Source organism: Python bivittatus, unplaced genomic scaffold, assembly GCF_059951505.1.
Source record: "Python bivittatus isolate LINGU-HERP-01145 unplaced genomic scaffold, Pbiv_v1 ctg000330_np1212, whole genome shotgun sequence".
NCBI lineage: Eukaryota > Metazoa > Chordata > Lepidosauria > Squamata > Pythonidae > Python > Python bivittatus.
The window spans coordinates 53,629,277-53,642,267 of record NW_028277058.1 but is presented as its reverse complement, the minus strand read 5'-3'; the positions used below and the strand labels follow the sequence as shown (position 1 = coordinate 53,642,267).

The window sequence follows — 12,991 nt, the reverse complement described above, 5'->3', positions numbered from 1 at the left end:
TGATGGAAAGTAACAGGCACTTCCCATCACAGCTGCTTACACCGCATGTCCTCTATGGGTTCTAGGCAGGCAGAGGGCAAAGAGCTATGACACCTCTACCGTTTTTCTGGTTCTTGAAACAGCTGCGGGAGTAGAACACCAATAATATCAAGCTCACCCTCAGGCTGGGGCTTCCGTACATTATACGCATCCACCATGTGGTAAGCTGTTGCCTGTTACCAAATTTAAAAATAAGTTATTGGTCTTCTGTAACTCATCATAAAATTTAAGTAGTTAGCAATCAATTGGCATGCAGTGCAACTCAAATAAGGAAGCCTCATGAGATCCCAAGCAAAGATTTGAAAATCTGTTTTAGCCACTTGGCTCAACATCTTAAAAGCCACAGAGAACCGTGGGCATCCATGGAGGATGGGGTGAGGCAAGGGATGAAATTTGCATCGCAACATCATGATGCAAACTATTCTCCTTCTAGCCTTGCATATTACAACACGAGTATAAAAGGCCAGCACTTACATCATGACATGATGCACCTTTTGCCATTTTGGTATCATCTTGGCTAGCTGCAGAAGCCTATGCAGAGAACTATGGCTTCTGAAGAGTTAGAGTTGCATTTAGGAGTAAAAACTAGGAAGGCATACAAAGGAATTGCCCAGAAAATGAATTTTAGTGCTAAATTTTCTGGCATAAATTGCACACTCACTTCATAGATCAGTTTACTCCCTCCTTTATATGTCCTCGCAGAGTATTCAAATATTTTTGGCTATTTGAAACTATGGGAATGTTTCCGAATTTAAAGCAAATCATTCAGTGCAGAATAATTGATAAAAGCTACAAATATATTTCCCCCAGTTACCATCTGGATATTCTGAATTAAATATTTGCAATGGATAAAGATGATATGTTGAAAGTCATCCCAACTGTAGAGAGTAAGGAAGATGACCTTCATGGAGTTATGCCAGCTCTGTTGCCAAAGTGCAAAACATATTTTTAGGTCCACAACAGACAGATAATATTCAGAAGAGGCCCAGACAGACACCTCCCTAATTCACTGAACTATAAGGAGCAGGAGGAGGTATAACACAATCAGACTTGCAATCTTTTGATATTATAGCCACTCTCAATAAAAAATAGTGTTAGCCTTCCTGTGGAGTTGATTTCTTGGTCTAGTCTACCTAGTGGAGCTGACACTAACAGGTGGCAGTTAGGCTGACTTTGGCTGATCTCAAAAAACTAAGCAGGGTTGGACCTCATTGGTACTTGGATCAGAGTCCACCAAGAAATTCCACAGCCATAGACTAGATTGGGAAGTTGGGGGAAAAAAACCTCTCATACACAACCTTCCAGAAGGGAATGGCCATCTACATCCATACTGTTGCCAAGAAAACTGCATGGATGTATTCATATAATCCCCAGGAGGTCAAGTTTAATTCTAGAGAGCTATGACCTATCTCATCAAGCTTGGCAAGTGGGGGTATAGGAGGGATCATGCTGAACATAGCAGATTAAACCTTGAAAACAACCATTCCCAGCTGTACATTCAATTCAGTTAGTTTGCACATGCTAATGTACCAGGGATGCAGGAATGAACAGGCAGTTCATTCCTTAAGACCCCACACAGGCAACCAGCTACAAAATGATTTAATGAAGAACAAATCAATATTTCCAACCTGGAAAAAAGTGAAACCAGAACCCAGGTAACTAAAGAAAAAGATAAAAATGGTGAGGAGTCCGTGTTTTCTTCATATTCTTTTCATTTTAAACTATTAAACCTTCCGAAGAATTTTGTTTTGCACATTTGGCTGCTATTTGTTAACCACCTCTCCGGTCTCAGATAAATTTAAGAAAGTGAAGCCAAGATTTTTATTCTATTTTAATATTGCACAATATACCTTTTTTAAAAAAAACAACAACACAGTAATTCTCAATGGGAAGTAGTGTTTATTTAAAAGCTAACATGGCTGGTGTGGGTCTTCCAGGCTGTGTGGCCGTGTTCTTGAAGTTTTGTTTCCTAACGTTTCGCCAGCACCTGTGACCGGCATCTTCAGAGTGCAGGAGCACAGACAGGAGCAGTTCTCGCTGGCGAAACGTTAGGAAACAAAACTTCAAGAACACGGCCACATAGCCCGGAAGACCCAGACCAGCCATTGTATGCCAGCCGTGAAAGCCTTCGACAATACATAAAAGCTAACATGTTTGAGCAAAATTGTAATGGCATAGGAAGCACTGCATCACACCACAGTTGTTCATAAAAGAATAGCCTGGTCCCTGAAGCTGGGCAATCCTTTTGTACCCTAGTAAGATTGCCCAGCATTGTCCTAAACAGATTTAGTGGGACCCAGTGGGCCCATACAGTAGAGCCAGGTTTACCTACCACAACTGCAGTGACAAGAATTGCATCTGCCCAAGCTCTCTGTTATTCGACTATTAAAGAAAATGGAATGATCTCCATGCATAGGTATCAATGACCTTACATGTTGGTCCAAGCTCAGATTATGAGTCAGTTTGAGTTTGGAGCCCCCGAGATCATAATTGAAAAAAAAATGCCTTTATTGTAAAAAGAAGACACCACCCCATTACCAATCAATTCATTTGGCATTTTGTGAAACATATGATGGTCAAGATTAAATTATTCTTTCAATGGCTTTCTAACAGATATGTTGATGTTATATTTCCATTCAGCATATTTCCTCTCTTAATAATCATGACTCAAGACTGACTTTGTTTGCTGTGACTTTCTGAACATAGTGCCCTTAAGGAGCTATATTCCCCAGATCAAAGTGATTTTGATCCTTTTTAACTCCCAAGGGCAACAAGAAAACAAGCAAGAATGCACGCAATTGTCCAGGAACCTACAACATTTAGTAATTATTTTCCTCAAATGAAAAGCTGCCAGAAAATGACAAGATAAACACGGCTGGCATGCTTTTGCATTAAACCAAGATTAATTCCTTCAAAGGCAAAAGAAAGAAAATAAATTATTGCATAGATCCATGCTACGACAAATGTTGGAAGCAAATATATGGGATTAACCCACAAAAAGCAGTAATTTGCTAAATATTCTGGAAAAGAAAGTCATCCAAAGGAGGACACTCAATACTCAAGGACAAGTACGTTCAGCAAAGCCATGCTAATGATACTGCAACGTTGTATAAAGCATGGATGATTTGTGGTTTTCCAAAAAAAACAAAAAAAGGAGGAACACCAATGTTATGGATAAACTGGAGGGTACAACCAAAAACTGTCACTGAGGAAAAGTTTTGCAATGATAAAAAGCAGTTTCATTCACTATCCAAGACCTTACTTGATGGTATAGTTGTGGTCTTAGCGCCGAGTTCTCAATCATAGTGTGAACCAAGATGATTAAAGGTTCATTCTCTTTCATCTATTTCAAATCAGGAGGAGCATACAGCAAACATCAGTTTACAGCAAGGCTAGATTTGAAAGACGACACTGTAAATATAGCCTCTACTTTAATTGTTTTCCATTAGTGCAGCAGTTTATAATTCCTCTCATGATTAGCAAATGGTACATTAAAAAAAAAAAGCCAGTTAAAACTAAACTAGAAAACCTATGAATTTAAACTAGATTGCTGTACATCCCATTTTAGATAAAGCAATAAATATCATTAATAAGATTTTAGAAAGCTTTCCAAGACAGAACACAATTAATTGAGATGGATAAAGTGCTATATTCATTACTCAATTCATTACATATACCTAGTTTACAAAGAATAAGACATGTGGTATAGCATAGGAAAAAAAAACCCAGTTTAAAAACTTGTCTGGGGCAAAATAGAGGTTTCTGGAGTCAATCTTTAAGATCTAAGGTGGCAACAGTGTGCCAACATAGAGATTGAATAAAGGATAGACTTCACTCAAGTTTTTCTCATCATGGCAATGTAAAGTAGCTATTTCTCCTCCCAACCCTTAGTGGGGCCACGTCTTGAGCTAAGATATCCAAACTTATGAAGTCTGGCCACCAAGAACTGTGGCTATGTTACCATTCCACAGTGTCAACTGCAATTAAATAAGTTTTTTTTAATGAATGCCAATTTAATTTTCATATACATTTTGCGACTTTCAATGTAACACTATAATATAAATATGAACAGTTTTTCTGAGAATATATAGCTAATATATTTACTTAGCTTCTACATACATCTACTTTCTGCTATAATAGCTTCCACTATTATTTATATTAGCTGCTTCTTAAACCATGTTTGTTTATTACTGCACTGATCAGTAATAAAGTTTTGGAAGTAGCCAGTAAGCCTGGTTTCTGAACATTTTCAATTCATTTAATGAACTTTCTAGCTGCACTGAAAGAAAGGAGAATACATGCTCCTGGCATTGAGCTTTTAAGGATTTGGTTCAGCTAAAACATGGTGTATGCATTTAATACAGTTCAAGAAAATGCACCAATATACATATAGAATTTCCGGTTATGTTTGCCCCTTTGCATAGACCCCACTGATCTATCTTACTTAGGAAAGAGAAGAAAAAACTTGGCACTGCAATATAAAAACCAAGAAATAAGTGGCAGAAGATGAGGAGGACTGGAATGAGAGGATGGGAACTGTTAACAGAATTACAGCAGCTGTGTAAGAGGACTATGCTATGGCACCATATAGTATGTTTTCTATGTGTATGTGAACGAGGCAGCTCACTAACCAGGAGCAAGAGCTGTTTTTTTTTTTTCCCCACTTGCAGAAATTTCTCCCATTCTAACGATCTGCTTCAAAACCATAAAAATGGGCTGTTATTTAATACAACAGCTTTTCCACACCCAAATTAACTCCAGTCAATTATATACCTTTTCTAAATAAAACAGTCATGTTGTACATTTCCTTCAGGTACCGATATTTTATTTATGCCAATGATTTTGTGGTTATTAGTACAAATCAAGACAGATTGCCTTTCAGAGATGTAATTAATTTCTGTCAGGTGCAAGTATTGTAACAGATACGCTAAGATTGTAGCTGTGGAGCAGAGACAAAATACCCATAATCTTATCTTAGAGAATGGTTAGTTTCTATTATTGTTTTAGCAATTTCAATGATTCAATCGGTTTGCTTAATGAAGATATGTTTGGAATGTTTGAATTAATAGAATACCAGCTCTCAGCTGTCAAAATCAGCGTCGTTTTTATTTAAAAATAGCCCTGTGATGGACACACCTCAGATGAGAACTATGAATTGCCTGTTCAGTGTAACAGCAGGGCAAATGCTGGTGTGAAACTGCAGCGACCCACATAAAAACTCTGCAGGATATAGAGTTCCCATGCAGATAGGAAGTCTTTGGAGACATTAATAGTAATTCCTGTATGCTAAGACTAGGATACTTCACAGTTTCTAAGTGGCCTGATCACTGATGTACTGCTCATAAGCAGATACAAGGGAAGAATGAAAAATAATGTCCTTCAAAGGATATACAGGGCTGTTCATAAAATGACTCGGGATAGAATTAGCTCTACAACCAAAGGCTGAAATGAATGTAAATACAAGCCCACTGCATCTGGTTTGAATATTTTAGGCTGCCCAGAGATGAACACAAATCCAGCAACATGACTTAAATTATTACACACTAATCGCATGCATCAAAATCTGATTCAGTTTTCAGCATTGCTAGTATGTTAAAAATTAAGTTGATAAGTAGATAAAACCTATCTATCAAAATTTTGCAGAAAACTGCAAATCCTGGGTTAGCATTACACATGGCCACTGTAAAACCTGTTTTAAATGAAACAGGGACTTCCCTAATTTCATTTCACAAAAGAGATTTAACTGTCATACCTTATTAAAAAATGTTTGATTCAAAAATGTTTTAATTTGTACAATAATATAAAAAGCAGTCTATTCAAGGAGCATATGATATTAACAACATTACTTAGGAAATGCTAATCTGTTCTTAGTATCCCTGAAAATGCTTGGCATTTTCTCCTTCTGCAGATTAGGAGTATGCAAAATGTTTCAGTTCAAATTGTCCTGAATGTGTAACTTTTATTTTTGAGCAGGAAACAGGCTGAATCAAACATCCTGAGAGTTTCTTGCTTGAGACACTTCCAAAATTCTTAAGATAGAAGTTATTCAAAGTTTCATGCTTTCAAATGGCATCTCCCGGCAGTATATATTGTGAAACAAAGACAAACCTTTATGCATAGAGTAAAAGATGCATAAAACGAAGAGATTTTATGTTGGGACCAACTGATTAAAGTGTGGGCTAGCCTTGTGAATGAGCATAAGCAGATTGGGTACCCCATTGTGGGGTAATGTTGGCTCAGCAGCATTCCATTCAAAAAATGAGCTGTATCAATGCAATGATGGTACATCAAGTCAGGTAATACACTTTGAGATGGTGATAAAGGAAACATAGAAAGCTAGAAAGAACTCTCAACTACTGCAGTAACAGCTAAGGAGACAGTAGCCACAAAAAGAATGGCAAGATCTTCATGTCCGCTGCATTTGGTGCAGCTTGTTCTAAAAAAGGGGAAAACATCTGGAAAATGTAACTATAATGGGATATACGTATGCTCCAAATTTAATAGTAATATTTAATTCAAAATACAGATATCCAGTGGAAGAAATAGAAATAACTATATATAAAATCTTGTCATTTGGACATTAGCATTCTACATATGGGCCACACAAATTACTGAACCCATTCAAACAGTTCATCCCAAATGATGCATTCTTTTCGGCGCCAGCATTAGGGCAATAGGAGCAAAGGGAGTGTCTTGGCCATTAAAATGGTGCCACTTAACAGCTGCAGAAATTTCTTCATTATTTTAAAACTGTAGTGGGATTGCAGCAATACATAAAAGTTCAGTGATGAAAAAAGATTAACATGTTGCCAAATATAAGCATACAAAAAAAAAAAAAAGCTATGAGTCCCACCTGATGGTCCAAATATATGGCATTCCTTTGTAGATGATGAGAAAGAATCTCATTCTAGCAACCAGCATTCAGAGGGGAAAGAGGAAAGAAAGGGACAGATATGAAGACATAAAAAGTCATTCAGAAAAGAAAAGAATATATCACACATCTTAACTTTAACAATTTTTAGATTATGTCTGCATATGTCATACATAAAAACTGAGAACCATATTAGATTGAGGGTAACTGTAAAATTTGCATTAGCATTTAGATGGATTAAATAATATTTCACTAACACAAAGGAACTGAAATAAAATAAAAAATTATACAGGTTTTTAAATTAAATTAATTTTAATGAATTAATTTAATTAATGAGATTTAAGTTAAATAAGGTTGCAATTGCTTTCAACTAGATGCATTAGGTACAAAAATTAGCTTTCAATATTAAAACAAAATGAAGAAAAAAAATAAGTCATGTTAATTCTATTCAAACTATAAACCCTTTGATAAACATGCATATATTTCCTGTAGCTAAAAACCAATTGCAAGTTGCCTCAGTGATGAGAAAAGAGTATGAAACAGTTATGTCAGGTTGTATTTCTGATCTCTCTAAACTATTCTGGCTTCAAAATTGTGTGCAACCTGAATAATTTGCAAAATTTGGACTCCGTGAAAGCAAAACGTCTTTGACTGGATTATTCTCTTCATTTTGATAGCAACGTATTTCACGTTCACACCAAAACTCAAAGGGTTAATAGCAGAACACCACAGAGAACCAGGAAAGCAAAATTCACATTAGAAAAAGGTAGCCCAGTGCTACAAAGTAAGTTTGAATGAGGGAAGATGGCACACGAGAAACATCACTTCATAGCTGACCTTTGGGCTGCTGGCCTCAAGTTTTAGCTGCATGAGTTGTGCTAGTGTGTGTTCCCGGATACTACTCAGTTCGGCTTGCTGCCTTCTCAGCTTTATGAGCAGCAGCGTGAGCTCCTCTGGCTACAGGAACATTGGGTAAGAAGCCAAGAGTGGAAAATTAGTTCATCCTTGTCCTGGACAAAACTTCTGTTTTACACTTGCATTCAATAATGCCAGCTAGCAGACTATAACCAAGTTAGGGTAACCCCTCTGGAATAAAGGGACCAAGAATGCCTTCCAACAAAATCTGCCTAAACCAAGGGGAACCAAAAGGTTTGGGGTCTGGAGTGAACTCCTCCAAAGTGCCAAACAGAGGGGCAAAGAGATGATGGGTGTGTGTGTGTGTGTGTGTGTGTGTGTGTGACTGCAGCTAGTTTTGTTTTGTGCATGTCATAGTAAATCATGGTTTAGGCATGATGTGCAAAGGAATGGAGGAAAAAAGTCACTGTGATCACAAACCAGGAAGAAGCCATAGAGGCTATGTGTATCCAAATGTCTTGATTATATTTTCAGAAAAGCAGAAGCTATGGAAACTGTTAACTGAGTCATTTATTCTAAGGCTGGCAAAAGAAAAAGCAAAGAATGAAATAATTCATAATTTTTACCAAAAAAGTCATATACAATTCAAGATGGCAGACTGAAAATACAATTCACTTTCTACGTTCTTTTAATACAGCTACAGTTCCTTCCCCTTTTCCCTAGACTATTTCTTAGCACATTTCAATATGAGCTAGAACTGAAGGTACAGAAAGGACATCTTGATGCTGGACGATGAAGGATAAATTGTGGCAGAAAGTGAAAACATTTTGAAAGCAACTACCATGTCACTGATCCATAAACCTGCATTCACAGAGCGAAAGGAGGTTATGGGCCTTTCAAACAGCTATTATATTTTTAAAGTATGAATACAGACAATGCTTCACAATTAGTTATTCTGCTCTGACATGTAGCAGGTTTTTTTTTTTTTTTAAAAACACCTTATGCAGGAATCTGGAGAACCAGGAAATTCCTCTACTTTTCCACAAGCATCTAGTGCCAAGAAGAATCCTAACCTTGAATATTTTAAGATAGACCATTCTCTTTCATTCAAGTGTCCTGATTTGCTCCATTTCCTTACTGTTATGTATCTTTTCCCCAACACAAGAAGTCACAATCTGGTTATATCATTTTTTTGGTTCCTTTATCGTGCATCCTGATCCCAGCTGCCTACAGATAGCTTTTTCATTACTTGCCTTTTTGACTTTGTCTTCCATTTCTGTAACTGCCTCTTTATGCTCCTGAAGTACTGCTTAGACTGATGTAGTCTTAGAGTCAGTCCCCACCACTTCCTACAAGTTAATCTCACTCTACTGATTCATGTATCAAGAGCTCACAAATAACCTTAGTTACCAAGCACATATCTTTGTTATATAGCGAACTGTAACCTTTCTATTATGTGCCACGTATAATTTCCCTGAGCCATGGACTTGTTCCCATGTCTGATTAAGAATATCCCATTATTTGAAGATGCATTTCTAGTATACAAGAACAGGACCACTTAGGAGCTTTGCAATTAGGGCTCTCAATTTTTACGGTTTTAGATCTGAACATCCACATCACACAGTGTTAAGACTTGACGGTGCATTCAAAGCACAGTATTAGCAATTGTGGTTGTGTTTAACAAAGCCCAGCAGAGGGAGCTACCTTATTTTCAGTACTGCATTATTTTCTTGAGTATTTTAAGTCTATGCTTACATCTGTGAATATCTAAGCAATCCACTGGTATTTCACCTGGAGACAAATTACTTTAAAATACACAGAAAAATACTCAGAAAGGAAAAAAAAAACCCATAGTCAACGTAGTCATGGTTGAATTCAATGAATTTTGGGAAACTGCAGAAATCTATAATCTGTGAACTAAATCTTTGGTACAGAACTGTCGAGTACTTCTAATAATGTGAATAAAATGTGTAATTTTGGGGTAAATAACGTTTTGTCATAAGACCACACAATGCATATCCAACTGCCTACTGCAGCAATTTTTTCTCTAATTGTGACTTCCATTATGAAATAATGAAAACTTCAGTAACTGGCATTTCCTCTCTACAATTTAATGCCAAGTCACTGTGAAATGGACAACAGTAAAATCTTTAAAAGTGCTCTACTGTTGTCCTAGAAGTGTCTAAATTATATAATGACAAGGGTCAAAAAGAGAATTATTCCCTTACAGGAAATATGCAGTTCAAACGACATTTAAAACAAAGTAGGAACAGATTACCCTTGCAAAATTTAATGTGTGCAGACAGAATTGACCTGTTGGGAAGGATACCCTTTATTTGCTGAAAGAATCAGGACAGGAAATTGCATTTCATGTAGGCTCTGTAACTAGAACAGTTGTCAGGCTGTATCTTGTATTTTATAGGTTGTTCTTAAATAAAAAATGATGGGTTAAATATAAAAATGCCACTCACAGTTTTGCCTTGCAAGCTCTGGGGAGTAATAGGCTGTACGCTCAGGCCTGCTGGAATCGACCTTCTGTCAGGCACAAAGACATGCTGCTGGGGGGGGGGGGGAATCAAACAAACCATGCACTTTGTAATTCAGGGCTTTTGGAACCAAAGGTTAGGTGTGATATTTTAAATATGCTTTTCCAAGTCAACTTAGGATTTATGAAAAGTGTCCAAAGTGAAGGTGTTGGTTAATAACTTGTCAGAACAAATACCCTGAAAGGTTGCACTTTCATCTCAAACTTTGCAAATATCAAGACGCCCCAGAGGAGATCATCCTACTGAAACTAACGCATGTATTTATTTTAAAACTTATTTGCCACCCTATTTTGAGGAAGGCAGCAAATAGGTGAAAAATCTATTATATAGACTCATATCCAAATATATCACCCTAATACAGGGTTCCTCAACCTTGGCAACTTTAAGACAGGTAGACTTCAACTGGCTGGGGAATTCTGGGAGTTGAAGTCCACCTGTCTTAAAGTTGCCAATGTTGAGGAACCCTGTCCTAATACATTTATGGGTATGATTCTTCCCTCCACATTGCTTAAATCTTTCAGGAGTTGGGGGAGCAGATCATGGGCACAGACAGGAGGATGGAGAGGGAAGAGAAAAGCAAAGGGTAGATAACTACTCACATTACATACATTTTGTATCACATCTCTAAAAGCATATCCCACTCTTCATATGAAGATAGTAAAACCACAACGTGAAATATGTCCCACAACATTATGGGGCCTCTAATTTTGTTTTCATAAAGCCAACAGAATACTCTCTTGTAAGTCATAGTCTGAGTGGAGGGCTACAGATGAACCATAGTGCAATTAACTCTGGGCAGTCTTTCAAACAACAGTTTGATGGACTGCAGGGGAGGCCTGTTATATTGTCTCTATAAGCCCACTGAGTTAACAGCATAAGATCAGCAAAGCCATATTGATGAGGGGGAAAATTATAAAAGAAGAACACCATCCACGGTTCCAGGATGGTATGTTCCACAAAGTCTGGGGAGCGGCCCCTAGACCACATCCAAAATATAATGCCAAATGGCGTATTTTTTTTTCATGTGGCAGAACAGCAAAATGATTAAATACAACAGGTATTGCATTTACTGTATTTAGCTGGTCAAATGTAATTTTTAGAATGTAACCACAGCATGCCACAAAAGGGTAACATAATTCTTTGTCTACTATCAGTTGCATAAGGAAGGAAAGCTAGCCAAACCATCCATTAAAACAGATACCCTCGCGGTCTGTAGATAGATTTCAGGGGAGTCTGTGAACTTGGATGGAAAAAAAAAACTTGTAATTTTATTTTCATTATTTTCTTTTATGCATTTAAATATATTTTTCTGAGTAGGAGTCCATAGGTTTCCCCAGACTGTCAAAGGGGTCCATGGCAAAAAAAAGATGAAGAAGCCCTGCATTACGGGCATTTTGCAAATAAGAGACGGGTCTTCTAGAGTGGCTGCTATATATCTTTTCTACCTTTTATGAGCCACAAATTACAGCATATCATAGAAAACTAATAAATAAATAAATAAATAAATTGCAGCATATTATAGAAAACCAACCAACCAATCATTAAACCCCCAAACCCTCACCTTGGTATGATGCGGTCTGTGTCTACGGTCAATGGTTACATCTCCTCTTTGTACTGGGGAGGACACTTCTGACCTGTAGTTCCTCTGAGGAGAATATCCTTGGAAACCTGCTATTGAACCATGGGAAGGTGACGTGGGAATCAAATGCATTGGTTGATCAGATATATTAATCATGGTTTTGGGACTACTTAAAGTACCGTGTCTAGTAAGAGTTGTTTGCTTATTGTAAAACTGCCGTTGTTGCCATTCGTAGAGTTGCCACATGGTGTCATCTCGCATTGATCTTCTTTTATCTTCTGCTGGCAATGATCCAAGGGTCTTATCATAAAGAGGTGTTACACTGCAGATGCTATCTGGCCTGGTTTTAGTGTTTCTTGGTAGGGTGCGATAACCTTCTGGATAACGAGGTACAACTTGGGCTCGATGGCTTGGCATATTTCTTGGTAAAGTCTGATATGAAAGTATGCTGAAACAAGAAATCTTCATAACTACAGTAGTTCAGAAAATAATTAGGCACATTATAAGAAACATTTAAACTTCCTTTTTCCGTATTTTATCTCTCCAGGTAATTTAGTCTTGCAATCTACTTGCAACATTAACTCAAAGAGTTAAAAATTTAGTCCTCACTCCTTCCACCCAAACCAAAAGGAAGCTGCTCTTTAGCTAAGGTGAGACCACTAGCAGTCCATGTGTAAGTTCACGGCAACATACAAGGGCCTTTCTTCAAGTAAATAGCGAAGTGTTTGGGAAAAACAACAACAGTAAGCACTGTATTTTATGATTCAAATAACTGTTTCAAGAGAGAATATTTGTTTCTTGAGCTTGGTGGAGTATGTGTTCATGGAAACAGAGCAAAATGCATGCTAGTCCTCCAGTTGTTCTCCTTTAACCTCAATATATACATTGTGATACAACTACTAGAATTTTAGCCGGCCTGACCAACTAATAATCGCAGTTTCAACAAATCTGGGAAGAACCAAACTGGAGAAGTTTATCCTAACCTATTTTCTTTTGCAACATACATTTCCAGGGATTGCCACAAAGAAGATGAGTGAATCCAAAAGTGATAAACTTTAATTTTATAGTTATAATCTTCTGTGCACTAGAAAATCATATCTC

At 37.3% G+C, this 12,991-nt stretch overlaps 1 protein-coding gene across 11 annotated transcripts in view; it reads right to left on the bottom strand.

Annotated features, from left to right (window-relative positions):
* The window catches only part of PLEKHA5 (pleckstrin homology domain containing A5), a 211,283-nt gene that overhangs the window by 32,360 nt on the left and 165,932 nt on the right, over nt 1-12,991 (bottom strand). For 2 of the 11 annotated variants that reach the window (XM_088141331.1, XM_088141320.1), the window contains exons 11-14: nt 11,873-12,338; nt 10,237-10,323; nt 7,748-7,867; nt 6,893-6,946 (exon numbers count right to left, since the gene is read on the bottom strand). In XM_088141331.1, the coding sequence (XP_087997457.1) occupies nt 6,893-6,946; nt 7,748-7,867; nt 10,237-10,323; nt 11,873-12,338 (727 nt within the window). Of the gene's footprint in view, nt 1-3,301; nt 3,383-6,892; nt 6,947-7,747; nt 7,868-10,236; nt 10,324-11,872; nt 12,339-12,991 lie in introns of all 11 variants that reach the window. The other 9 variants (XM_088141330.1, XM_088141321.1, XM_088141322.1 and 6 more) reach the window with 9 other exon arrangements.